Source organism: Cydia fagiglandana, chromosome 11 (assembly GCF_963556715.1).
Source record: "Cydia fagiglandana chromosome 11, ilCydFagi1.1, whole genome shotgun sequence".
In the NCBI taxonomy this organism is placed as follows: domain Eukaryota; kingdom Metazoa; phylum Arthropoda; class Insecta; order Lepidoptera; family Tortricidae; genus Cydia; species Cydia fagiglandana.
The window spans coordinates 10268959-10294508 of NC_085942.1; the positions used below are offsets into that span (position 1 = coordinate 10268959).

Genomic DNA, 25550 nt, shown 5'->3' on the forward strand with positions numbered 1-25550 from the left:
TTGGTTCGCGGATTTTGGTTGCAATGTTTGCTGTCGTTGTCGTTGCAGCGTACTTTATCTGTGGTTACATCAAAAATGGAAGCTGCGGGCACTGACGCCGGCGCTAAAAATCATTTGCAAAATGCTTTATCCGAGACAGAAATCGCGAATTTGCCCGCAGCTGTCGCGGATAAAATTAACACATACATTGACCAGAAGTTTGAAGAATACTTAACTTCCAAGGCGCTCCATGAAACCAGCAAAACACAAATAGGTGAGTACCCGGTGTGTCTTCTGCTTTTCAACCGTTTTGCATTTAATAATAGTGAGAATAATTTGATGCATCTTCTGGTTTTATGTGTACACTAGTTATATTTTTTCTAGGTTTCACTGCTGTGGTTTGAATAAAATTCAATTGTAATGTTTTACATGTAGGGTAGGGTTAACTTTTGAGTTGTTCAGTTATGAATTGTCTTTGTTTCACAGTAATTCCATCGCATTGTAATAATAGTCTCAGCTTACTTATCCGCACGCCTTTTTTGTTACCAAGTACATAAAACTATTATGTGTGGGACCAACTAGTGACTGTAGCTAGTAAACATACTGGATACTGAATACATTGCTATGTTCATTTCAGTACCAACAGTAGTAGTCACTACTACAATCCAGTCGGACAGTAGATGAATGTATTAGGGACATAGTCATATACTGATCTTTTATTTGTTCTGTTCATACCTTCCTGGCCGGTTTCGACCACCGACTGTATAGTACTGATTACTGAGAGCGACAGTCATATACTGATCTTTTATTTGTTCTGTTCATACCTTCCTGGCCGGTTTCGACCACCGACTGTATAGTACTAATTATTGAGCGACCACCGACTGTATAGTACTGATTACTGAGAGCGACGTTCGTGAGCTTTCAAGTGGCTGACATAACCGATTTTAGCAGTAAATGTACGGCCACATTCACTGCAGGTCAGCACCCCTCCGACAAAATTGTAATTGATGACCGCAGGTGGTCGGGCCTTTAACTCATCGTGCTTCGTGTCGAGTTCCACTCGCCTCTGCTCTTCGAAGGCTTGGGCTAGAATTTTATGGGCAATTTAGATGGAGACTGTTTTGAGATAATGGGGGGAAATGGGGGGCAGAAAGTTTGTATGGAAGAAACATAAAAACACCAAATTTGTACCAAAAAAGGGCAAAACGCCTGGAAAAATCATTAAAACATTATATTTAAACTTTTGAAATGCCAAATTCAGTGTTTTAGTGAACATTTTTAATCTTTGCGTTTGGGTATAGTTCCATTTGTATGGAAATTGTTACCGCCACGTGCTATAAATTCTTGATGAAATTGCTAATAAAAGTGAACTCTAGTACTGGTGAATAAAACTCAAAATATCATGACCAAATATATTTAGATGCGAGGTCTGCAAGGTAACTTTACAATTTCTATTCGAATTTCAAACAATTTTATTAACGGTACAAATTTTAATTTCGAATTTTAAACATGCTCACTGACCAGCAATTTCGGAACTAAATTTTTTCAATAGAAAGGAGGATGGGTCAATTATACATAGTGCTGCAGACATTTTGGACTAGTCATTGAGTTTTCACTTCTGTCGGCACTCCCAGAGTGCAACCCGTTGTTTTTTTTAGGAAAAAATGTATGAATGCCTACTTTAAAGTGATATTTTCCAGAATAAAGAATACATGGGCTACATTGTCCAATTTTTTATTTAGTGCAAATTGCCACACTGTGATAGTAACATCCAAAATTGTCACATAAAATTACATAACATTTTCATCTTTTGTACTAAAATATTTTTTTTGTATGGAAAGATATAATAAATATTTCAAAATGAATTCCTCATTCCCAAATTATACGAAAATGATCTGGACCTGGGGAGCCCACCCTTTTACCCCCCACTTTTTGGGGGTATGCAAGGTACGATCTCATGGCTACCCAGCTTTGTTGAACGTAAGGAACAATCGTGCCAGCATCGCCTAAGCCTAAAGTGCATGCTAAATCAGGTCAGGTCAATAGCGTTAGATGGGCTGGTACACTGTCGGACCCGTACAGGTTGGAGTGTGGAGTGAGGCAGGGCGGATTGACCTCGCCCACACTCTTCAATCTGTACGTAAATGGATTACTCGAGGCGCTGGGTAAGATGCATGTCGGCTGCTATATAGACGCAGTGTGCGTAAACAATATAAGCTATGCGGACGACATGGTTTTGCTCAGCGCATCGGCTTGTGGCTTACGACAATTGTTACATGTATGTGAGAAATACGCCTTTGAACACGGACTTAAATACAATGTAACTAAAAGTAATTTTATGGTATTTGACCCCGGCAAAAATAGGGTTAATGAGGTTCCTCCCATATATCTAAATGATATTCCACTAGAGAGGGTGGGAAGCTTCAAATATTTAGGTCATATTGTTACGTCTGACTTAAAGGACAATCTGGACGTAGAACGAGAACGGAGGGCTCTGTCGGTTAGGGCAAATATGATTTCCCGTAGGTTTGCGCGATGTACAAGGGAGGTAAAACTTACCTTATTTAAAACGTACTGTACTTCCCTGTATACGTGCAGCCTATGGAGGTTCTATACGCAGCGGGCCTACGGGGCCCTCCGGATCCAATACAACAACGCGTTCCGGGTATTGATGGGGCTGCCTCGTTTCTGCAGCGCATCAGGGATGTTCGCAGAAGCGCGCGTGGACTGCTTTTATGCGACTATGCGCAAACGATGCACATCCCTGGTGCGCCGGGTGCGGGCCAGCCCCAACCCTATCCTGTGTGTGATAGCGGACAGACTTGACTGCCCGTATATGAGACACTGCTGCGAAATGCATGTTTCCAGCAGTGTATATATATTGTAATAGTTAATTAGGTACTAACATTAGGAACGTAAGTCTACTAACAAATCTGTATGAGTCCATAGTTGCTCGAAATAAATATTTTTCATTTCATTTCATTTCATTTCATTCATTTCATTTCATTTCATTTCATTTCATTTCATTTCATTTCATAAATGACTTACTCAACCTACTATATAGAGTTAGACCAAGAAAAGTCTGCAGAGTATTGAGAGCACACGCAGTGCCAGTATTATTTATACGTCATAAATTCATAGAAGATTGACGTTTAAAATAACACACTAATAACTACACACACAGTAATGCACTGCATGTGCTGTCAAAATCTCTGCAGACTTTTCTTGGTCTAACTCTAGTTTACTATTTCTTGTATGTTGCAGGGGACAAGATATCTGAATTGGAAGGAGCAATAACTGAATTGACTGCAAAGTATGAAGATGCTGCAAAAAAATTGCTGGTTGCTGATGAATCCGTTGCAGAATTGGAGAAGCAACTTACAACATTAAATGCAGAACAAGACAAAGCGCGTGATAAAATTGCTCGTTTGGAAAATGAAGCCGTTTCTCTTAAAAGCGCGCGCGATGCTGCAGTGGATGAAAGAAATGACTTAACACGTATATTGGAAAGGCGAGACACGGAAATTGAACGGCTAACGGCCAATGAAGCAGCGCTTTCACAACAACTGCGTGCAGCTATTGACGCAAAATGTGAAGCTCTTGCCCTTAATGACGAGACCCAAAGTAAAGAGCTAGCTTTGCAGTATCGTGAAAAACGAATAGAACAGGAAAGAACTCTTCTTAACTCTCAAATTTCTGGATTGACTGAAGAAGTCAACAGACTTACTTCAGAACTACAAACCGTAAGACTGAATAGTACCAGCAGACTAGTTAATGTCGAAACCCAATTAGCTGAAAAACTCGAAGAACTGAATGCCGCCAATGAAACGATTGCTCAGTTAAATGAGGTAAAAAAGAATTTAAATACCCGTGCCGAAAATCTAACACAGCGCCTTCTGGAACAAAGAGAAGTTGAAAACAAAATGACAGATAATTATAAAAAAGAATTGGATGCCAAAACGAAATTGGCCGATTTATTCAAAACTATGCATGATGATGCTGAGGCAAAAACTATGGAGCTAACTGAAGGCATTTCAGAACTGCAAAAGCTATTGAATGAAGCCACAGAAAAATATGGTGAATTGGAAACGAAATATAAGCAGTCAGAATTAGATCATGAAGAACTGATGGAGAAAAAGAATGAAATCATTTCTTCTCTAAAGAATGAACTAGAACATGCAAATGACCTTTTAAAGGCTGCAAATGCACAAAATCTTGACATGGCTTTAAGTGATCTAGCTCCATCTGCAGCTACGGCTAGCAAACTTTTGAAATCAGGAATGTCCTTAACTCAGATTTATTCACAGCTAGTAAAAGTCACAGATGAACTAGCACAAGAAAAAGAAGAAAATAGACGACTTAACATAACCATTAATACTATCGTTCAAGAATTGGAAGAAAAGGCTCCAATGCTTCAAAAACAAAAAATAGAATATGAAGAAGCAATCGAAAGTAATACAGCATTATCTCAGCAAATTGATTCATTGGTGATTGAATGCAACAGGCTAAGAGACGACTATAATGAGTCCTCTAAAATTGCTAACCATTATAGTCGGGAAAACACTAGACTCAAAGGAGAGCTTGCAGATTTGGGAAGACAGGTTTGCTTCTTGTTGAAGGAAATTGAACACAGTCGCGGAGGGTTACTTCCTAATGGCGACCATGATGCCTCTAATACTGCCTCTAATGCAACAAACTCCTCAGATTTAAGTTCATCTAGGATCATATCCAAAACTTTGGTAACTTTCAGTGACATACAAGAGCTACAAGCAAACAATCAAAAACTGCTGCGCATGGTCCGCGATTTGACTGACAAGCAGGAAGAATTTGAGCGACACAAAGAGCAATTTGAGACAGGAGAAATGCAAAATAAAATAGAATCATTGAAGAACAGAGTTCTAGAACTAACTGAAGCTCAAGACCGCCAGACTAAAATGGTGAATGGTCTAATTAGACAACGTGACATGTTCAAGAAATTGTATCATGACCTTATGAAAGGCAAACGCCACGAAATGAGTTCCGTTTTGGAAGATATTGACATGGAAAAAGGAGATTCATTTACTATGGATACTACTGAAAAACTCCAAAAACCAGCAGTGGAAACACCTGCTCTAGAAATAAAATTAAAAGAAACGGAGAAACACCTGGAACTATTGAAAGAGGAATATAAAACATACAAAGAAGAAAAACTAATAAACGAGAAAATGCTGTTTGAACAAATTGATAACATGCGACAAGAGATATCAAAACTGACGGCGGCAAATAGCAAAAGCTCATCAACCTCGGAATATAATAACGAGAGACTTAAAACTTTGCAAACAAATGTTACTACTTACAAAAAGCAAATTGCATCACTGGAAGAAAAGAACAAAGCTTATAATGCGACCATTGCTAAGCATGAAGTTTCTCTGCAACACTTGCGGGATGAGGCTCTGAATGCGCAAGGTAAACTTGCTGCTGCTGAAATACAAGTAGAAAACTTAAGATTGGAATGCAAATTACTGAGAGACACTGAGTTACGGCTACAGACTGAAAAAGAAATATTAAATCGAGAACGACAGGGACAATCTTTATTGTTGAAAAACCTTGAATTAATTAAGGCAAGCTTAGAGCGAGTTGAAGTTGAAACCCGCGCAAAAATTGAGTCGCGCTTGGATGAAGCAACGAGAGAATGCTCTGCTTTAAGAAGGAGGCTACAGGAAGAACAAGACAGATTTAGAGAATTAGCGTCGCATCTTGAACGTCAAACTGAAACCGCAAAATCGCGTATGCAGGAAGAAAAAGATGCAGCAGACCAACTGAGAAAGGAAATGGCACAACTACGTGCAGATTTCTCTGAAAAAAATAAAGCTAATGAAGAACTTGCAAAGAAACTTAAGATTGCGTTGACACCTAATTCAGATGGTTCGTTTGATTCTATGAAGAAGATAAAAGAGTTGGAAAATAAACTTTCAGACAGAGAGGCAGAAATCCAGTCTCTACAAGCACAGTTGAATGTAGCAAAGGAACACATTAAACAATACTGTGACATATCAGAAGGCGCCGAAAAAGAGCTTAAAACACTTCATACTGAGTATCAAACATATAAGTCTGAAACAGAGGCGAAACTTTCTGACTATACACAAAAATTACAACACCTTGAAGAAAAATGTGGTGAACTTGAAGCAGAGCTTACTCTACAAGCTAATGGAGAGCATTCTACTAGTAATAATGCTCTTAGGCGAGAGCTAGCAGAAGCTAAAGAAGAATTAAAGACTGTATTAGCTAATTATGATAATTCCCAGTCGGAGCTAGCAGCCATGCGAGCAGAGATAGCTAAAATGTCGGAAGCTGTCACTAATGCTGAAGAAAAATATAATCATGAAATGATGCTTCATTCAACTGACATTCAGGCTTTGTCTAATGTGAAAGAAGAATTATCTAGACTTCAAAATCAAATTAATGAATTAGTTGCGTTAAAAAATAATGCTGTTGAGAACTTAGAAACAGAAAAAGCTGCTTGGGCTGAGAGAGAAAAAATGATTGCTGCAGAAAACGCGCAGTTGATGGAGCGGTTTAAGGATCTGAATGACCAGAATTCATTGTTACATAACCAGATTCAAGCATTAGGCACTCAGTTGTCCGTTACGCATGCCTCAAGATCCATGTCGGAAAGCATGAACGAATCAGCCAATGATTCGTCTATGAATGTTTCGGTTTCTGAAGAAGATGGAAAGTCGTCAGAGCAATTGTTCCAAATTGTAAAGTTCCTTAGGAAAGAAAAAGATATTGCTATGGCGAAATCTGACATTCTCAACGCAGAGAACATGCGGCTGAAGTCGCAGTTGGAAATTGCGGAGAAACAACTCGATAGTGCCAAGTTGGCGTTAGCTACCGAAAGAGAAAAATCTGAAGTAAGCATGGTGACTGTGAACAAGCAATCTGATATTCTAAGAAAAGTCGAAACACTCAATGCTTTGACAGATAGCAACAGAATTCTTAGAGAAGAACGTGATACTTTAACAAGTCGCGTAGAGGAACTGACTGCATCAACCAGGCAGCTTGAAGAAAAATTAGCTCCACTGCAGGAAAAAATCAATGACATGACTTCAAAGAATGAGACATTACAATCTGAAAACACATCACTAAAAGCAGATTCTGCTCGTTGGCGAACTCGTGTCAACGCTTTAGTCGAACGCGCCAACAAAACGAGCCCAGAAGACTGGAAGAGGCTTCAAAATGAAAGGGAGACTCTAGCTAAGATGTTAACCAGCGAAAAAGACAACACCAGAAAGGCAAATGAGGAGCTTGGGGCACTTAGAGTCGAGAAGAGTAAGCTAGAAGAGCAATATACAGTATTATCGCGGCAGCAAAGTACTTTGGTCGAAGAAAACAAGAGGTTAACAGAGGAAATAAATACACTCAGGGATGACATGGCTAGAGTTACTGAAGAACTTACAAAGGTGAAGGCAGAGCTTGCTACAGCTCTTGAAACAAACGCTAAGCTTACTGAAGAAGTAGCCAGTAAAGATGCTTCTCTCAATGATATTAGAAACAAGGAAATGCAAATTAGAAAGATAGCTAAGAAATACAAGGTGCAGTATGAAGAATTAGCTAAGACTGTTGAAGAAGAAAAGAAGAAGACGGAAGGGGAAGCTGCAGCCGCCGACGCTGCTTCGGCCGAGAGCGCCAAGAAGATGGATGCACAACTCACTGAAATACAAGCTCAATTAGAAGCTGAGAAAGCCAATAATGAGAAATTAAAACAGGAAATTGAAAGTCTCAGAACGGCAAATACTGATAAAGAAGAGAAGGCCAAAGTAGTATTGAAACAAGCTAAGAATAAGATAGTTCAATTGACTGAGCTGAAAAATACACTGAGTCGCGAATTGGACGAATCGCGTACAAAAATAGGTGCTATTGAGCAAAGTAATCGTGATGAGCAAGACGTGAGGTTGGCTCTGATTAAGTCGCAGTACGAGGGCCGCGTGTCTCGACTCGAGAAGGAGCGAACGGAGGCTCAAGCGGAAAAGACTCGAGAGATCGAAGCGCTACAACAGAAGATTACGATGCTGCAACGGCAGCTTCAGAGCCAAGCCTCGGCGTCCAAGCAGCAGACTACCACCGAGAAAACCACGACGGACCCGCCCACGGCCAATATCAAACCGATGGCTGGTAAGTTCAATGTCCCATAATTTGATGTTGCCATAATCGGCTATGACTCCGCTGCTTCTATCTAGTTTAAGACTTCCTATTTTCTGTCAAATTAGCATTCTTCTTTTCCTTCTATACGAATTTACTAGAATTACACCCAAGGCCAAAAGTATGGAAACAAGCTTATACTTTGATAGAAAAGTTTGATTTTATATTATTCATTGACGATTTGAAAACAATATGGTAAAATTAATAATAGAACATTTGAATAGTAAATTACTAAAATGCTGGCTATGATAGAGATGAGGATTTTTGTATGGTATCCATAGAGAAATAAGCCCTTCTGAAAAGACTGTCCTGAACTATCATCTTTGTCCTAACTTTTTTTTATCTTTTCGACAATATTTTAGGATATTTTGATATGTAGCGGGAATTTTTAATATTTTGGAGTTGCCCAATGCAAATATTAGGATACAAATATTCAACAAAGATGAGACATTAAAGAAAACAACGTTATTTCCATACTTTTGGCCTTGGGTGTAGATACTACTAAAAATCAGTCATTAACTCGTTAGGCCAGCCTGTCTGGATAGTTAGAAAACAAAATAGCCGGAGAGTTAAGAACAGAGGATCTCTAGTTTTGTTATTACAGCTCACACGATAAGTTTCGTTTTAGGCGTAGCCCAACAGAGCGCACACACGATGGCGCGCGGGCGCGGCGGCGAGACGCCGCTCGCGTCCATCCGGCCCATGGCGCAGGTGGGCCCCACGGCGCCGCACGACGCGCACACCACCGAGTACATGCCCGCCTCCTCCTCGCGCCCGCTGCCCCGCGCCGCCCTAGCCGCGTCCACCGCCCCGCCCGAATCCACGCAGGTTTGTGCAAGCGATTAAACCCGGCGAGATGCTAAGGCCCGCTTGCACCATTCCACTAACCCAGGGTTAACCGGTTAAACCTGGAGTTACCATGGTTACCAGTACAATTTGACACTGGGTTGACGGTTAAACCGCTTAATCCTGGTTTAGTGGGATGGTGCAAGAGGGCCTAACTGTAGCAGATGTATAAACTGCGAGCAGCGTACCTTTAATCCTCTTTAAATATTTCCTAAAATTAAATGATGTTCTTCAATTTCAGGATATGGACACCAGTGAAGCTGGTATGGGCAGTGCGGGTTCTAGCGACAGTTCTGCGCAACCTTCGTCGCATTCCCAAGCTCCACAACAAGTAAGTTGTTGAATATGTTATAACAATCCGTATCTCTACTATTTTTACATTATTGACATAGTCGATTTCCGTCTCCCTCCTCATAAATTTCTACAGATCCGCATGTTAATTTAGCTTTTTCCATAGTACTTAAGCTTAATCCTTTTCCAGGCCGCACCAATCTACAAGGTTTGTCCAAAAAAATCCAAATATATTCAAATTACCTTACCTTATATTAAAATTACCTTTGATGATTCATTTGAAGTAAAATCACATTTCTCGAAAGTGCAAACCTAAAATCGGAATGCTAAAGTTGAAATTTTATTGTCCCGTACGCGTATGTGGTCGATAAATCGTAATATGCCTGGAAAAGGGTTAAAGTTTTGCTACTGTTGGGTGGCTTTTACTTTTTACTAATAATGTGTTTGCATTGCAGGCCGTAGCACTAGTGATGCCGCGTATCGAGCAGCCGAGCGGCGCGAGCTCCGGCGCGGCCGTCTCCGGCTCGGCGTCCGCCGCAGTCACCAGCGTAGCTGCACCAGCTGCCCCTGCTGCTTCGTTACAAGGTACTATACTAAGCTCACGCACATTTGCTCGTAGAACTGAAGAAGAGGCGACAACAAATCGTAGAGCTCGTGAGCTGAACAGCTACTGAAGGCCTTCAACAAGATGGATCAACTACATAGTAGTTTGCCACTCTTAACAATAAGACTTATATTGCTTCGTTTCTTTTTTATTTGTGCTGATCCAATATAGGAGACCTACTGACGGAGTCGAATGAAACTTCCCGTTATAATAAATCTCCTATAATTAATAAATAAATACAATAACATTCAATTGACACGGAAAAATCAGCGATTGTTTGTTATCAATTACTATGCAGTGGTCTATATCAGTCTCCCTTTGGCGATCGGCGTCAAGCGCGGAACGTACAATTTCGCGGGTGAGATTAGTTTCCATCGTGCTTCATATTGATAATATTGTTCAGGCGCGAGCAGCGGCACGCCCACCTCCGCCGCCAGCGCCCAGCCCTCCGGGGGCGTCAGCACGTCGCACGCCCCGGCCGGCGTCAGCACGTCGCACGCCCCGGCCGGCGTCAGCACCTCGCACCCGCCGGGCGTCAGCACCACGCACCCGCCGGGCGTCAGCACGTCGCAGCCGCCGCCGGGAGTGAGCACGTCGCAGCCGCCGCCCGACGCGCGCCCGCCCAAGCGCAGGCTCCAGTCGCGCCCCGTCACCGCCAAGCGGACCAGGGTGCAGGTAACTACTGATCCCCGCACTACCCAACTGTGTCTAGGCCCGATCACCGGTTGACGTCGTACGGTGGGTGAACGAGAACGACTCGTGCGATAGAAATGCTCCTGTCTTCCAATGTCACGTTGTACGCAGCGTATAACTTTATTAGATAATAAAATAAATAAAATCGGGCGTTATTTTGCGGAATTCCATACTCACAATATCTAGCCTAGTGCAATGACGACAATATTTATTTTTTAAACCGAACCTTACCTTACCTTATATTGAGAGTGGTTCATTTATTTCATTATTTACTCCGGCAATCCAACATACCTCAGAAATTTTAATAATATTTTGATAATACGACATCTATTAAATAATAAGCTCACAAACCCTTAATTTTAAAGCAGGGCTTCGAACGGTCAGTGGAAGTAGAGTATCAGGTGCCGACGTCGTCGCGCTGCGACCAGGACGACGAGGGCGTCATCGTCGTCGACTCCGAGGAGGACGACGAGCGCTGCTCCGGCACCATGTACAGGGTACGATCTTATCTTATAGCTAGCTCATTTAGACGATGCGAGAACTCGCATACGAGTTTCATTACATTGCGGGTTTTGATCGGTCAGTTGAATTGGACGTAACCAACAGTCCGCAATGTATCAGCCCTTACAGTGAGCTCGGTGGAGGAACACTAGCTGTTGACATCGTCCCATTGCGAGGGTTATATTTATTTATAGTATCTCATCCGACGTGCCGCTATAAGATACTCAAATTGCGATAAATACCTATATGATTTTATAAAGATACAGCACATTTTAAAAGAATACTACGTTGACACACAATTTTTTACCAGTTATTATTTTTTATTGAATTGCTTCATTGTACTAGTGATAGAAATTTTAAAACTCTTTATCAAAATACTTACAACTTCACATACATCCGTAATGGCAAGGCTGTACTTAGTTTATAACCGAACTCCCACCATCTTGTCAATTAATTTATTACTGATCCTGAGGAAAACGTGTATTGTTATGATTTTCCAACACAAATATCAAATCATAAGCATTCATACTCGTAGACAACCAGCCGGGCTAGCACAATGATTGGCGCGACAATATCTCGCCGCGAGACTACCCGTTCCTCTTTAGTTAATACAGTTAGAAAAAGAAGGGTAGTCTATCTCGCGGCGAGATACTGTCGCGCCAATCATGTGCTTGGCCTACAGAATCACAGTTTATTTATTTTGTGCAAGCAGGAAGGTGAAGAAGACGAGGAGGATATGGAGGAGGAGCAGGAAGTGGAGGCCGGCGAGGAGGAGGAGGAGGAGGTCGAGGAGGGCACCGACGGAGATGCCAGTGCAGCGCATCAGGTACCTGTTACACTATTACTAACACTATAGTTCGTTTTTTTTAGCATTAGAAAGAACTTGCAAGAAGGTAAGCGATATTGACAAGTCTTTTAATTGAAAAACGCTTTTTAAAAATCAATAACTATTACTTATGAAAGCAGAAGAATATAAATGACCGTATTAGATTCATAATTGTTACATATTTGCTGTAACTTATTTTTAAAATGTGTTTTTCAATTAAAAGACACATCAAGATTGTTTACCTTACTTCTAATGCTAAAAAAACGAACTCTAACAATAAGTCTTAACTTACCCTCGGTGGATCTTATGCCTTTGCAACAAGTTTGACATGTTATCAATTAACATACGCTGGTACCTCACCAGCCCTTTATTTAGGTTACTTGTGTCGTAGCCGAATGTCTCGTGAGCGACCGTGGTTGGAGAAGATACGACATTGCAACGGCGAGCAGTGTGACTATTGGTTAAGACTGGCATGCCGCGACCTTACCTCGCTCCCACGCATGGTGGCTCCCCGCTGTCCCCGACGATGTTGGTCGCGTTCGATCGACACGCACGTTGGATGCGTCATGAGATTGCACCATGTTCGCCTGGTATTATAGTTCGTTTTTTTAGCATTAGAAAGACTATGCGATCATGACGTGTATTTTAATTGGAAAACGCTTTTTAAAAATCAGTAACTATTACTTGTGAAAGCAAAAGTATGTAAATAATCGTATATGATTCATAATTCATAATTGTTACATATCCGTGACTTATTTTTCAAAAGTGTTTTTCAATAAAATATTGTTAAATTTTTTCTAATGCTATAAAAACCTCATGTCCACATTTCAGATCACACGTTGGCCTGAAATGTGGAAATTACTTTTGGTTAAAGACTGGACTACACCACATGCTTAATGTAGTATGACTTCTAATTCTTGTTTTGTTCAATGCCTGCGTCATGTACTCTTTACAAATGGGTAGGGAACGCAACACGAGCGATGTGCTATGATGGTAGTCGAAGCGTTAGGTACGCCATTACGCATGCGGTGTGGTTTAGGCTATAAATGTGCCAAAAAACGATTTGCAAGGCATTGGGTGGTTAATGTTAGGTTTTGATGTAGGAATCCCCCGCGCAGTCGCCGATGGGCGGGTCGGAGGGCGAGCTGAGCGGCGCCGGCGCCGGCGAGCCCGACTCCGAGCCCGCGCCGCAGGGGCCGCAGATCGAAGCCATCAGCAGCGGCACCGAACGTACGTATACCCATACAAACTATCGCTTAACTTTGTAGCTGGATCGTGCCTATTTGATTAAATTGGTAGTGAGATGAAAGGCCCAAACTTTAACTCAAATGGAGCTGTAGTGAAATGGTACCAAGTAACAGGCGAGGATTTGAAAGGGACTAAATAAGTCATCAGGTGAAGTTTTTAATTGATTATCTATACATAATATGCGTTCATAATTTTGCGTTGAATGTTGAACATCGAAACACGAGTTTCGAATGTTTATAATGTGAGATGGTACATGTCATGAAACATTTATGCTCATGAAAGTGGCGAACCCCGAATTAATTGAGTCTATTTTGGTAAACAGCCAGCGGAGCTCTGTCACTCGGCGGCAGCGGCGGTGACGACGGCGACGACAGTATTGTTCCCTCCACCCCCACCCTCTACGTGCCGAGACGAAACGACGGGTAAGAAGACATTTTTTTTTATTTCGATTATTTTGATATTTTTCGCACATTGTATGGTTTAGTTCAAAATTTATTGTTTTGGAATTTCTATCGGCGATCGTGCGAGTATTCTAATGCTTTCTAGTTTTCGGTCAAACCGTTTCTTGCTGACTGTGTCGCTTCCCTGCAGAACATCATACTTGGCGATATTTACCTACGAAATAACCTCGCGAGACTCGTGGACGCGATATCGCGTCGGCATAAAAATTACCTCTAAGTCCAGCAGACTCCATTTCATACAAAATGTGTGAAAGGTCGAAAACCCCGGAGATTTAGAGGATTTTGCCATCATCTACTGCTAGTACTGCTGGAACTCGAGGGGTTGAATATGCCCGGCTCTTCCAAATATTACAAAAATGTCAGAAACCGCTGACCGTCTGCCTTTTCTGATTGTCTAATGTTTCGCTTCCATGTACAGGTTCGGCGAGGCGGTGGTGTCCCCGCTGGGCGCGGGCGGCGCGACGGGCCCCTCGGGCGGGGCGGGCGCGCGCTTCACGTTCGCGGAGGCGGGCGCGGCCTCGCACCACGACACGCACGCCGACCTGGCCGCCGCGCTGCCGCCCGCCATGCCGCAGCCCAGCCCCGCCATCTCCGACTCCCGTACGTGACCGCTCCACCCCGAGAGCTTCCTTGACGGATCCCTTTGTTTGACATAATTATTGAAAGTCATAATGTAATGATTGCCAGATTATCATTAGTAATAATTCTGAATCCGTTAGCTTTTCAGAATGTTCGTAAGGTTATCCTATAGATAGGTTTGGATAGTTTAAATTTGTGTTATGGCAATCCTGAAAAGTTACGCGTTTCAGAGAAAACCCAAATTATGACTAACAAAAATGCTGACAAACAAATACATTATGACAAAACTTTATGGGAAACAGTAGATATCCGCTTACTTGACGACGACCCTGCTCAAATCGGCATGTACGGCTGAAATGGATGGCACTCGGGCGTCGTCTACTCCAGCTTACAACTTGGGGCACAATTTTTTTTTAGGCCGGGGTCGTTTTCATCCGCCGCCCGCGGCCGACAGCGGCCCGCCGCCCGCGGCGTCTGAATGGTATGTTCGGGAATGCTCGGGAGTGGTCGTTTTCGGGGAGACGCCGCCGCACGCGGCGGGCGAAAACGACCACTCCCGAGCATTCCCGAATTAGACTCCCCATTAGACTACGACTCAGTCTTTCGTCTTGCTTACTACCATAGTAGTGGTGTCTATTACGATAGGAAACTCGTACCGTGCAAAACTGTGTCGTGCGACTGTTGGACGCTTGCTATGCTCTTGATGTACCTACGCTCTGAGCACAGTCCACGTACGTTCCCTATTCGTGAAGTCTGTTTAGTTCTCTAAAATATTCAATTTTGTAAAGTAAACCTCGTGAAAGGTAAAATACCTTCACACCTTGGTACCTTGTCATGACTCAGTCTAAAAACTACTCTACTAATATTTACAAATACGTTCAATGTAGTTTTGTATTATAGGATCGGAAGGCAATGAGAGTCGCGAGTGGGAGGAATCTCGCGTGGAGGAGGAGGCCGCAGCTGTCAGCTCTCAAGGCAGTGAACCCTCGTCTCCACACCAGGTTAGTAGCCCTTTACCAGGCTGACATTTCAAAAATTACAATCGAATGTCAGGCTTACTCATCGAAAATAGAACACATGTTTGAAGTGCCGTGGGTGGAAAATATATGTATATCCCTTAGTCTGGAATAGTCTTAGTTAATCGTAGCGTAAGAGATTTTCCACATTGTCCGATCCACAATATCGGATACCAGTAAAATACAGGGTGTTTGGTACATCGTTTGCCAAATTAAAACGGCAGATAGGTTGAGTCATTTGCTATCTTCTCAGACCTAGAAATTTTTATTTTGGTGTAAAAAAAAATTCTTCCCTTCTATGACAGTTTTTCGTAAATTCCAAATTTTTACTTGCGTAGTATTAAAAAAACCATGGCCAATTTTGTTTTTCTAGGCATGAGAACATAGCAAATGACTCAAGCTATCTGCCGTTTTAATTTGGCAAACGATGTACCAAACACCCTGTATATAACCATGTGTTTTTCTATAAGTATTTATTTATTCATATCTGCATGGCAAAAATAGTAGTTTGTGTTAAGGGGTCAAAATGATATAGATTCAATGTACGCCCTTGACGGCAAGGGCGTACATTGAATCCTGAATGAAGCGATGGATTCTACAATAAAGTAGAATCCTGAGCGTAATGAGGGATTCACGTGTTAACGCCCAAGACGAAATAATTTTGATACCGTGTGACACATACTGCTTTTCACACCAACTATGAGGAAAATAAAAAAACTTAGTGTTGACACAATCTGATGCTTAAACAGATTATTTAAGCTAATAAAATAATGTACATAATTTTTTTTAAATAGTGTGCTTGAACAGAAAAGTGTCACTTTGATCCCTCCTAGCAGGGGGCAAAGTGCCACTTTGATCCCTCCTAGCAGGGAAGAAAAAGCTCATTTCCGAATAGGTGGTGTGAAAAAATGTTTAGTAGAAATATGGAAGTACTGAGTGTTGAAGACACATTTCTTTTCATAAAGCCCATAAAGGTAGTCACTGGGACCGGCACAATCAATTATGCTTCAGCAGTACAGCCAAATCAAGAACCAAAGCATGTACTCAAAGCAGGAGGCAAAGTAGACGCGTCATTCGCAATCACTGTGATCAGACATGCCCGACGAATATACCTATCACACCTGATATAATGCCTCCACAGTCTGCTCCAAAGACTACAATGAATGATATCAAATCTATTTACTCCTACGTCAATGATATACTGTACAACCTTACTTTATTAATGTGAATATAGTATGTAATATGACGATAATGATCTTGATCGCGTGATATTTACGTCCACCGCGTAAACACGATTGTTTTGTTTTATATAATATGTGGACAGGAAGTAACGACTCCAGATCGTTACTTCCTGTCCACATATTTTAAACACGATGTATATTTACATAATTTTACGAGTGTTCGTTTTATTGCAGGCAGCGACATAATCTATGCAATTAAAACGGTCACTTTAGTATATTTGTAATGTTGTTCCAAATTAGGTTGACGAGTGAAAGAAAAAGAGTTCAATTACTAATGCTTACTCGTAATTTATTCGTCATTGTGTCAGCACGAACTACGTTTCTGAGCAATGAAAAAATAAATCCATGCACGACTGATAAGAATCGTATTATCAAGCGATTATGCGCATTTTGATTTAATTAGACATTTGCGTTGGTGATCAAAATCAAAAATAGATTTGCAAAATAAGACAGTCGTGTCGTGGAGGTTCATGTTCGTTTATTTTACTAGTTTATGCATTACATTGTTCATAAAACGCAGTGTACTTGTAATCAATCTAGTAGGTCAATCAGCTTATATGAAAGCATTTTGTTTAGATGCTTATTGAACCCATTCATAGCTTGGTCTCGTAAATCTAGTCGTAAAATATAATATTGCTGACACATTATTGAAGTTCTAGCATCTAATAAAGTCGATAATGATGTTTCAAGTAAAAGCAAACCTACTAACTATCAATAGGTAATTCACGAGGTATGAGTTTGGCGATGTGTTGTAATAATGCTTCCCGTAACCGAGCCCCGAGCATTACTAATCGTCATATCAACATGTGTGCAACGGCAATCTTCGTAAGCGAATGCTTAACATAATGGCCGTTCATTACCGACTAAATGATCCGTTTGAAAAAATGACAATTCACTATAGAAATCGCTTCACGGAGATAATATGCTAGTAATTTATGCCAACGTAATCGGTTTAAACTTGAATGTATATTGCACTGCCGGATGGCGATTTCGCTAGCATGCAGCTGGTGCATTTAAGATATTTAATAATAATTTACTCGTTAAATTTCAATAATCATTCAATAAAAAATTATTGCCATTATAAATGCGAATGTAACTCTGCCTGTCTGTCTCTTATCTCTTCACGATTAAACCGCAAAACCGCTAATATATTGTACGGAGATAGTTTTAAGCCCGGAGAATGCTACGTAGAGAGAATAAAAACTTATTAGTCATCCATCATTATTCCACGCAGAGGAAGTTGCGGGCAGAAGCTGAATAAATATAACAAATAGGTAACCTAGATGTTATCCGAGTCTCGTCTTTATCAAGCGGTCTATTGACTTTAATTAGCGTTCATAATGGAGGCCTTTAAGCCCCTATGCCAGCTGTATAAACGCTGGTGGCTGTAAACATACGTGTAAGACATCCATACCTGTTTCAATTTGCAACTCGATACACAATCGAGAATGACGTTCGTTCCGCATGGCTGACAACCATTGTACTGGACTTTGTGTTGTACTGGCATGACTGGCACTCTAGTGCATAAAGAAATATGTGACATCCCACGGGCAAAGGTACCTTATGGCGGGTATGGAGTTATGCATACCCCAGTAATCTACAATAAATAAGCTATCGATAACACAAAAGATCAACCTTCTAAGTTGCGTAGTTACAGAGATATGATTTTTTGAAAATAATGTTGTGAAATGAGCAACTTTACGATAGAGAAGTTTTAAGTTTAGCCGCCTAAAAAACTATGTTCCTGAAGTAAGTTACATAGTTGACTACAAATAATAATACCTTATATATCTGAGATTAAAAAAATGTTGCGACTTGTTCTGTAATGCAAATAGAAACCTTTGATATCGACTGATTTATGTTATAACCAATCTCTTGAAAATAAAGTTTTATTTCATTTTCACGATTGATTGCAATGAGCTCTCAAGATTTAAATTGTATCTATTAGAAAACGACACTGAGAGACAATTTAAGCAAAAAACAATACCGATTTAGAGGTGAAAATGTATTTTCTGACTTTTTCATATAAAATCAGAAAATTGAATATTTTTACTTTTAATGTAACACACAATCAATTTTTCTGAGCACATATGAAAGAAATTCTGTCATTCAAATGAAATAAATCCTAAAACCCCAACTAAATACGATATTTAACCCCTTTAGCCACTTTAAACTTACATAACAATTACAGTATTTGCTCGATACATTTACGAAAAGATACCTTATGGAAATAAATCTAATAATACATCACTACAAAACATCAATCACATTGAAGTTTATCTTTTATGAATAGAAAATATTAATTTACATTAAACTGCCACAAATTTAATTAGTTCTTCGTCATAATAATCTTAAAAAAGACCAATAATTTGTATGTAATGAAAAGGTACCTTGTGGTTAAGTTACATGATGAGGCATGATGATGATGGAACAGTTAGGATAAACTAATAATATTTTGGGGTAAAGATGGTATAAATCGTCTATTTCTTATCAATAATATATTTTGGTTGCCATTGAAGACAAGCGGCATTGAGGTTCAATGACCTCAGATATTCCATAAGGTAATGCGTCGGGTATTGGCATTTTTCAGCAAACCAATGGCTGATTTATTGCATGCGACCAAACTAAATGAAGATTATACTAGTTAAGAAAGACTTGACGAGAGTAACTTTGGTATAATAGCAGGCTACTTGGATTTGTAATGACCGGTCGATGTACGGTTATAATATTTGCTAGGCGCCCCAACCAGAACTGAAATTATCAAATTAGTTTTGCAGAATGCTAATACAGTTCTCTACCAAACTTCTTTTCCCGTATTGACTAGTTTTTTTGGGAATTTTCAATCTTTTTTCCATAAGGTACCTTTTCGACTAAACTCTGAGACGACATTACTAGGCTTATAACTAACTTATAACAAAAATAAAAACAGGTAAACAAACGTTACGCATTAAGGTTTCAGATCACACAATAAAAAAAAATTGAGCATTTTTTCACCTCTTTACAAAACATTTCATATCTCAGAAACTAGAAACCCTCATAAGGTACCTTTTCCCGTGGAACGTCACATATATTTATCTATTTATATGACACATTACATGTGTGTTATCTATATAGTATGCAAGTTTTGAGCATTATATACAAACAGTGACAATATTTTGTTACTTTTATTTTAAGTACGGTAATTAATGCTTCAAGGAGTTATTACGATTTTTCTTTATTGTTGAATATAAAGTACGGTCGGCGAGTACAATATGAATAGCCCCCGTGGAATTTTTTTACAAATAACTCTAATATTATTCTTGCTCATCACACAAATACCACCTAGGCTAAACTGGTTGTACATTTTATTGTATCTTCTTATGATTTTAAAGATCGTCTTTGATGGTTGCTAAAGATGACGTTTCTAATCGACGATTCAAATGTGTTTGTTGCTAGGCCTACTTGAATAAAGCATATTTTGAATCTTGAATATTTATGTCGTGTGTAGGCTGTATAAAATGGCATTTTATGCTTTAGTGCATAAAGTAAAACTTCAAGTACGACCCTTATTGTCATAGCAACAGACAGACTCTAAAACTTCGTCGCACGTCGTCGTCCCAGCACTATAGTTCGTTTTTTTTAGCATTAGAAATAAGGTAAACAATCTTAATGTGTCTTTTAATTGAAAACCACATTTTAAAAATAAGTTACGGCAAATATGTAACAATTATGAATCTAAAACGATCATTTATATTCTTCTGCTTTCAAAAGTAATGGTTACTGATTTTTAAAAAGCGTTTTTCAATTAAAAGACATGTCAAGATCGCTTACCTTCTCTCAAGTTCTTTCTAATGCTAAAAAAAAAACGAACTATAGGCGCGCGGGCTCTAGTACTAATTTATTTAGTCTCAAATTTGAATACCATACAGTACGCCGACATGTCTTATTTTATTTCGGTATATTATCCTTGCAATCGAAGTAACAAGCAGAGTGTACAACTCTAGCTGCCTAGCATCAGAGATGGGCAAATTTTATTCGAATGACGAATAACGAATGAAAATAACAATTTATCGCGAATGACGAATAAAAATGTCGGATGATTATTCTTATTCGAATAAATTATTCGTCGAATAATTCATCTGCGAATAATTTATTCGTCGAATGAATTGCCACGAATAATTTTGTTTATTGGAATACCTTATAATGTTTTCACGGTTTCGAAAGATTTGGCAACTGTTGGCTCGATTCGGGAAATGAATTAGAGATTCACTTAGATATGAAATAGTAGGTAAAGATATGTGACGTTCCACGGCAAAAGGTACCTTATGGCAGCTGGCGCCGCGATTCAGGAAATGAATTAGAGATTCATTAGATATGAAATAGTAAAGTTACTACTATATCATATCTAGTGAATCTCTACTTCATTTCCCGCAAGACTTGCAACTACCTAAATAGTAACTGTAAAATTTAATTACGCGTTGTGATATTCGCTCTGAAGCAAACAACTGCTAATTTGGTTTTCTCACTCTTTTAGTGTATAGCTATCTCTTTCTAGGTCTGGCTAGAAAGTTACTAATATGTATAACTTTGTGTGTGAGTAATTCATTGTTCACGCTAATCCTTTGTTTATTATACTACCTCGGCATATCCTGTAACCCTTAACAATCTTTAACTTGTAAACACTACAGTAAAAACAAGTCATATTAAACGTGTTATAATTCGTGTTGCTTATTTGAATGGAATAAAACAAAAATCTAAATGAAATAACGAATACTTAAATCATTCGTCATTTAAAAAGTGGTCGAATAATTTATCCGCGGATAAATTATTCGCGAATAAATCATCCCCGAATTGTTTATTCGAATGACCATTCAGATAAAAATTTATTCGAATGATGCCCATCTCTGCCTAGCATAAATACCAATACAATCCTCGCTTCGCTCGGAACAGATATACGGCTTCGAATGAAGTCGTTTTATGCTCTTGTGCAATCTAGTATTTATGGTGACATTTTTATTGATACCTATACATCGTTCTCGTAGGTCGCCGAAGAGGGCCGCGAGGCGGAGGCGAGCGCCCCGGCGGGAGCGCCGCGCCGCGGGCCGCCGCCGCGCGCGCTGTCGCCCCACCAGCGCTGGATGCGAGCCGCCGGTACGTGCCACACAAACCACAAACCCCCTTGCCTTGTAAACTGAATCAAGCTCAGCAGTCCTCTCTATTACGTAGCGAAATCTTGCTTCTCATTGATCCTGATGCTTTTACCGTTTTGAACCACTCGAAGCACACTTACATAAAATTATCGCATTGTGATTCGCTAGTTGCCTGCTTCTGCTATTTAAGTATTTATCTAATTATCTTACCAGGCGCTTCCCACGACCTTTCTAAGGAATGCAAATCGGTTATTTATTGTATAGAAATAACCGCGGTTTCGGTTAAAAACCGATTATTTCCATACAAAAAATAACCGATTTGCATTCCCTAGACCTTTCGCTAGTGGTTGTCAAGCTGTCTATCCCCCAAGTACAAACAAAGGCGAAAACGTCTTTTTAAAGAGTTTTAAACATTTTAATTTTTTAACCGACTAAAAGCGGAGAAGGCAAGTCGACGCTTATTTTTTTTATGATCATACATAATAACTTTTTTACAGAGTAGTCCGATTTTGATAATTCTTTTTTTTAAAGCAAATTACTTAAACCTTAACTACCAAAGAAGCTTTCCTGAATGCAACCTCGGAAGAGACAAAGATCTCGCTCGGCACGTTTTCTCTTTATAGCAAGCGAAACTTTAACATGGGGATTATAAATACAGGACATTTTATTTATTAACTTTTTTGACAGTTGGTACAGTCAACTGTAAAAATAAGGGACTAAGGGTGTACAAATCATTTTAAAAATATGTCCCATAACTCTTTTATGTCAGTGAATTAAGAACTATGGGACATATTTTTATGTAAGTTATCTACACCCACATTTTTACAGTTGACTGTACAACATACTTGTTCCTTGTGTACAATAATTCCGCAGCGAGAGTAGACTTGACAGCATCCGATACATCCGTGTCATACAATAATATACAATTATTTTTTTTTTTTCAACATTAAACACTTCGTAGAGGCGTAAACTACCGAAAAAACACATTTATAGAAAATTGTAATGTTGATTTTTTTCCAGATAGTGAAAGCGGACCCAGGGGGCGCGGCATGAGGCCCCGCGGAAGGCCTTCGCGGAGGGCTCACTATAGATACTAAGAATGACATATTCATATTTCTTCCCACATACATAACATATTCATAATTATTTTCTTAATAATAAGTCTGGTATTAGTTCCACGTACTTTGTTGTTGTGGATATAATAGAAATGACTGTATTGCTGCTCCTGTGATCGAGTGAATGCGTGAATAAAAGGGGATGACATATTATTTAGTATTAAAGATATACCTAATGTCTTATTGAACGAGGCGTCATATATCGTTCAATGCGTTAAAGGGCCCCCGAGATAGACTACCCGTCTTTTTCTAACTGTACTAATTAAAAGAGGGACGTGGTCTATCTTGCGGGTAGGTTACTGTCGGGCCCTTCCTGTGCTTGGCCTACAGTAGCAAAAATAAATAATCTGCCTATAACCCTTTCACTGCGCATAAAGGAAAATATTTGTTATGCGCTTAAGGTCATATCGGTAAGATATAAGCCGCGCAGTGAAAGAGTTATTGCCTGATTACGTTGACATAAGATTTGACATAATATGGTATGGTACCTATTAAAGTAGTTCTAACGGAGTAATATAAACAGCTTTGCGAAATTTCTCCAATTTGGTTCATACTAAGTGATACTTAATGTAATGTTTCATGGTGGGTTTCTAGTTTTTTAATACATGTAAGTATATTATTTATAACATTTAAAGGTTACAAACGATCCTTTATTGTATGTCAAGCTTTTTCTGTAAAACTCGTCACATGTATCATTTTATTAAGTACTTGCAGGAAACTTTGTCGTGTCAAAATGAGAAGCTTTAGTTCTTTAGGATGGTATTCCACTTGTCCAATGTCATTGCGTCTCACTTTCTCAAAATGCAAAATGTGAAATGCAAATACACATCGACCAAGAAATTGGACAGGTGGATAACCAATCTTAGTGGTTTCATGGTTAATAATATAATGCACCGGTATGTGACATTCAAATTCGTTAAATTAGTAATTGATTAATGTATCCAATTAAAAAAAACATGATAAATAAGTCATTATTATAAAGTAAGTTAAACAAAGCAATTCCATTTGTAATAATTTCCTTATAATTTACCAATAAAAAACTTAAAAGTTCGTGGTATTTTCATTACTTACTCATTGTATTCATCGCCCGAAATACAAGCACAATCTCATAACTTAAGTGACAGTTATAAACGTAAGGGCAATGTGGCTAATACAGTCATAGGGACTATTCCGTCCACGAGCAATACGAGCATATTATTTGTTTGATTTTCAATCTTAGGAAATAACGCTAGAGGACAGAATAGTCCCTATGACGGAAAGCCACATTGACCTTACAGGGCATTTATGCCGAATATACATATATATGATATGGGTGCTATTCCACCTGTCCAATGTGTGTGCGTTTCACATTTTGCGTAATAGTGAGAGAGTGAGACGCAATGCATTGGACAGGTGGAATACCAACCTAAGGTTAAGTTTGCTTTTACTCCAAATGACCTTATAGTTATTTATATGATTTTTTTCGGCATTACTAACACTTCTAGCGCTAATAAGAATGCAGGTTATAGTAGCAAAAATCGACCAGCAGAAGTAAAAATGAATTGTTATCGCGGCGCAGTTAGCGCCTTGCCTAGGCGTCCGCGTCCTTGGTATGCCTAACGATAACAGGTAATCGTGTGCCTTGCAAATTTCGATAAAATTCAATGATCTATCAAATTAAGTTCATTTTATAATATTTAATGTAAATTATCAAAATGGCTTCAATCGTTATTTGTTTAAAACAGGGGCAAAGTTGTTGTTTACCCCTTGTGCCCGAGACCAGACTAGATTGACATCCGAGGAAGCTAAAAACGTTTCAAATTTTTTTTAAATTGATTGCCTCGCTACGCACGTGGTTCTAAAAGTGCAATCGTGGCCGTTGCGAAAGTTTCTAGGCACGAGACTGACTAAAATTAGCTAATGAAACACATTTTTTTCACCAAACCAGCTAGTTAATGGCATTTTTTGTATTTTACTCAGTAGCAAAGTTTTTTAACCCTCGCAATGCTTAAGATTCCACTTTTTGATTGGACGCAAGCGGGAAATCAATGCGCATTGCGCTCAACCAAATGTATGAACGACCTTGTTATAGCGCTCATCGCGCCGCGTGCCCCTTAGTCCAGTATGCGGCCTGTTTCATTTGTTTTATGGCTTTTTAGCACAGTTTCCAGGAACGGCAGGAACCGTGACTTTGAGGGTAGATGTGGAAATAGTTCTTATCAGAGAAGCACTGAGCAGCCTGTCCCGTGCATTTATTTAGACGTGAGTAAGCAAAAGATTCCAAATTGAACCATGACCGTAACACTTTTAGTACAAATTAATGCCTTTAAATATGTATCTCTTAAATACGTAATGGTATAAATATCAGCTAAAGCCTATGGCTAAAGCAGTAAAAAAAACAAATCAAGTTTGCATTAAATTATGTACATGTACTTACCTGCCTACTTGGCACTCTTATACAGTGTGGAAAGATAAGTCGGGCCCTGGAGGGAAACTACCTTAAATCCTTAAGCTGGCTCATTTTACTTAAAGGAGACATTCCTTTAGTTTTTAAAAGAAACAAAACTGCATTAAAGATTTTTCTTTTTTTCTTCAATTTGGCTTGTCTAAAAAATCTTTAGTACTAAATATTCGGTTTTATAGATATTTTATACGACAGACGAGTGTAAGACCTAATGTTTCTTGAAGAAATGTTATCAGTAACATTAACTGTATCGACTAGTAGAATAAAATTACGAGTGTTTATTTTTTGGAATTTTTAGTCGGCTCGAGTCCCGGGCGAGGCAAGCGAGTTTTAGAAAACCTTTGAATGCAGTTTTTAAAAATAAAGGAATGTCTCCTTTAAGTAAAATGAGCCAGCT

The 25550-nt window shown here is 39.5% G+C and overlaps 1 protein-coding gene across 2 annotated transcripts; it reads left to right on the forward strand.

Moving 5' to 3' along the window:
* The first annotated feature begins 37 nt into the window (after positions 1-37).
* LOC134668957 (nucleoprotein TPR) lies at positions 38-23760 on the forward strand. 2 transcript variants are annotated; one of them, XM_063526467.1, is made up of 15 exons: positions 38-253; positions 3244-8133; positions 8789-8988; positions 9248-9337; positions 9753-9882; positions 10305-10365; positions 10417-10576; positions 10960-11091; positions 11808-11921; positions 13025-13151; positions 13492-13591; positions 14049-14230; positions 15110-15210; positions 21488-21596; positions 22616-23760. In XM_063526467.1, the coding sequence occupies exons 1-15, from the start codon at positions 76-78 to the stop codon at positions 22690-22692; spliced, it is 6651 nt and encodes a 2216-aa protein (XP_063382537.1). In that variant the 5' UTR covers positions 38-75; the 3' UTR covers positions 22693-23760. The 2 variants fall into 2 exon arrangements, with proteins under 2 accessions (XP_063382537.1, XP_063382536.1); XM_063526466.1 differs by having other exon boundaries at positions 10305-10576; positions 10963-11091.
* The last annotated feature ends 1790 nt before the right edge of the window (positions 23761-25550 follow it).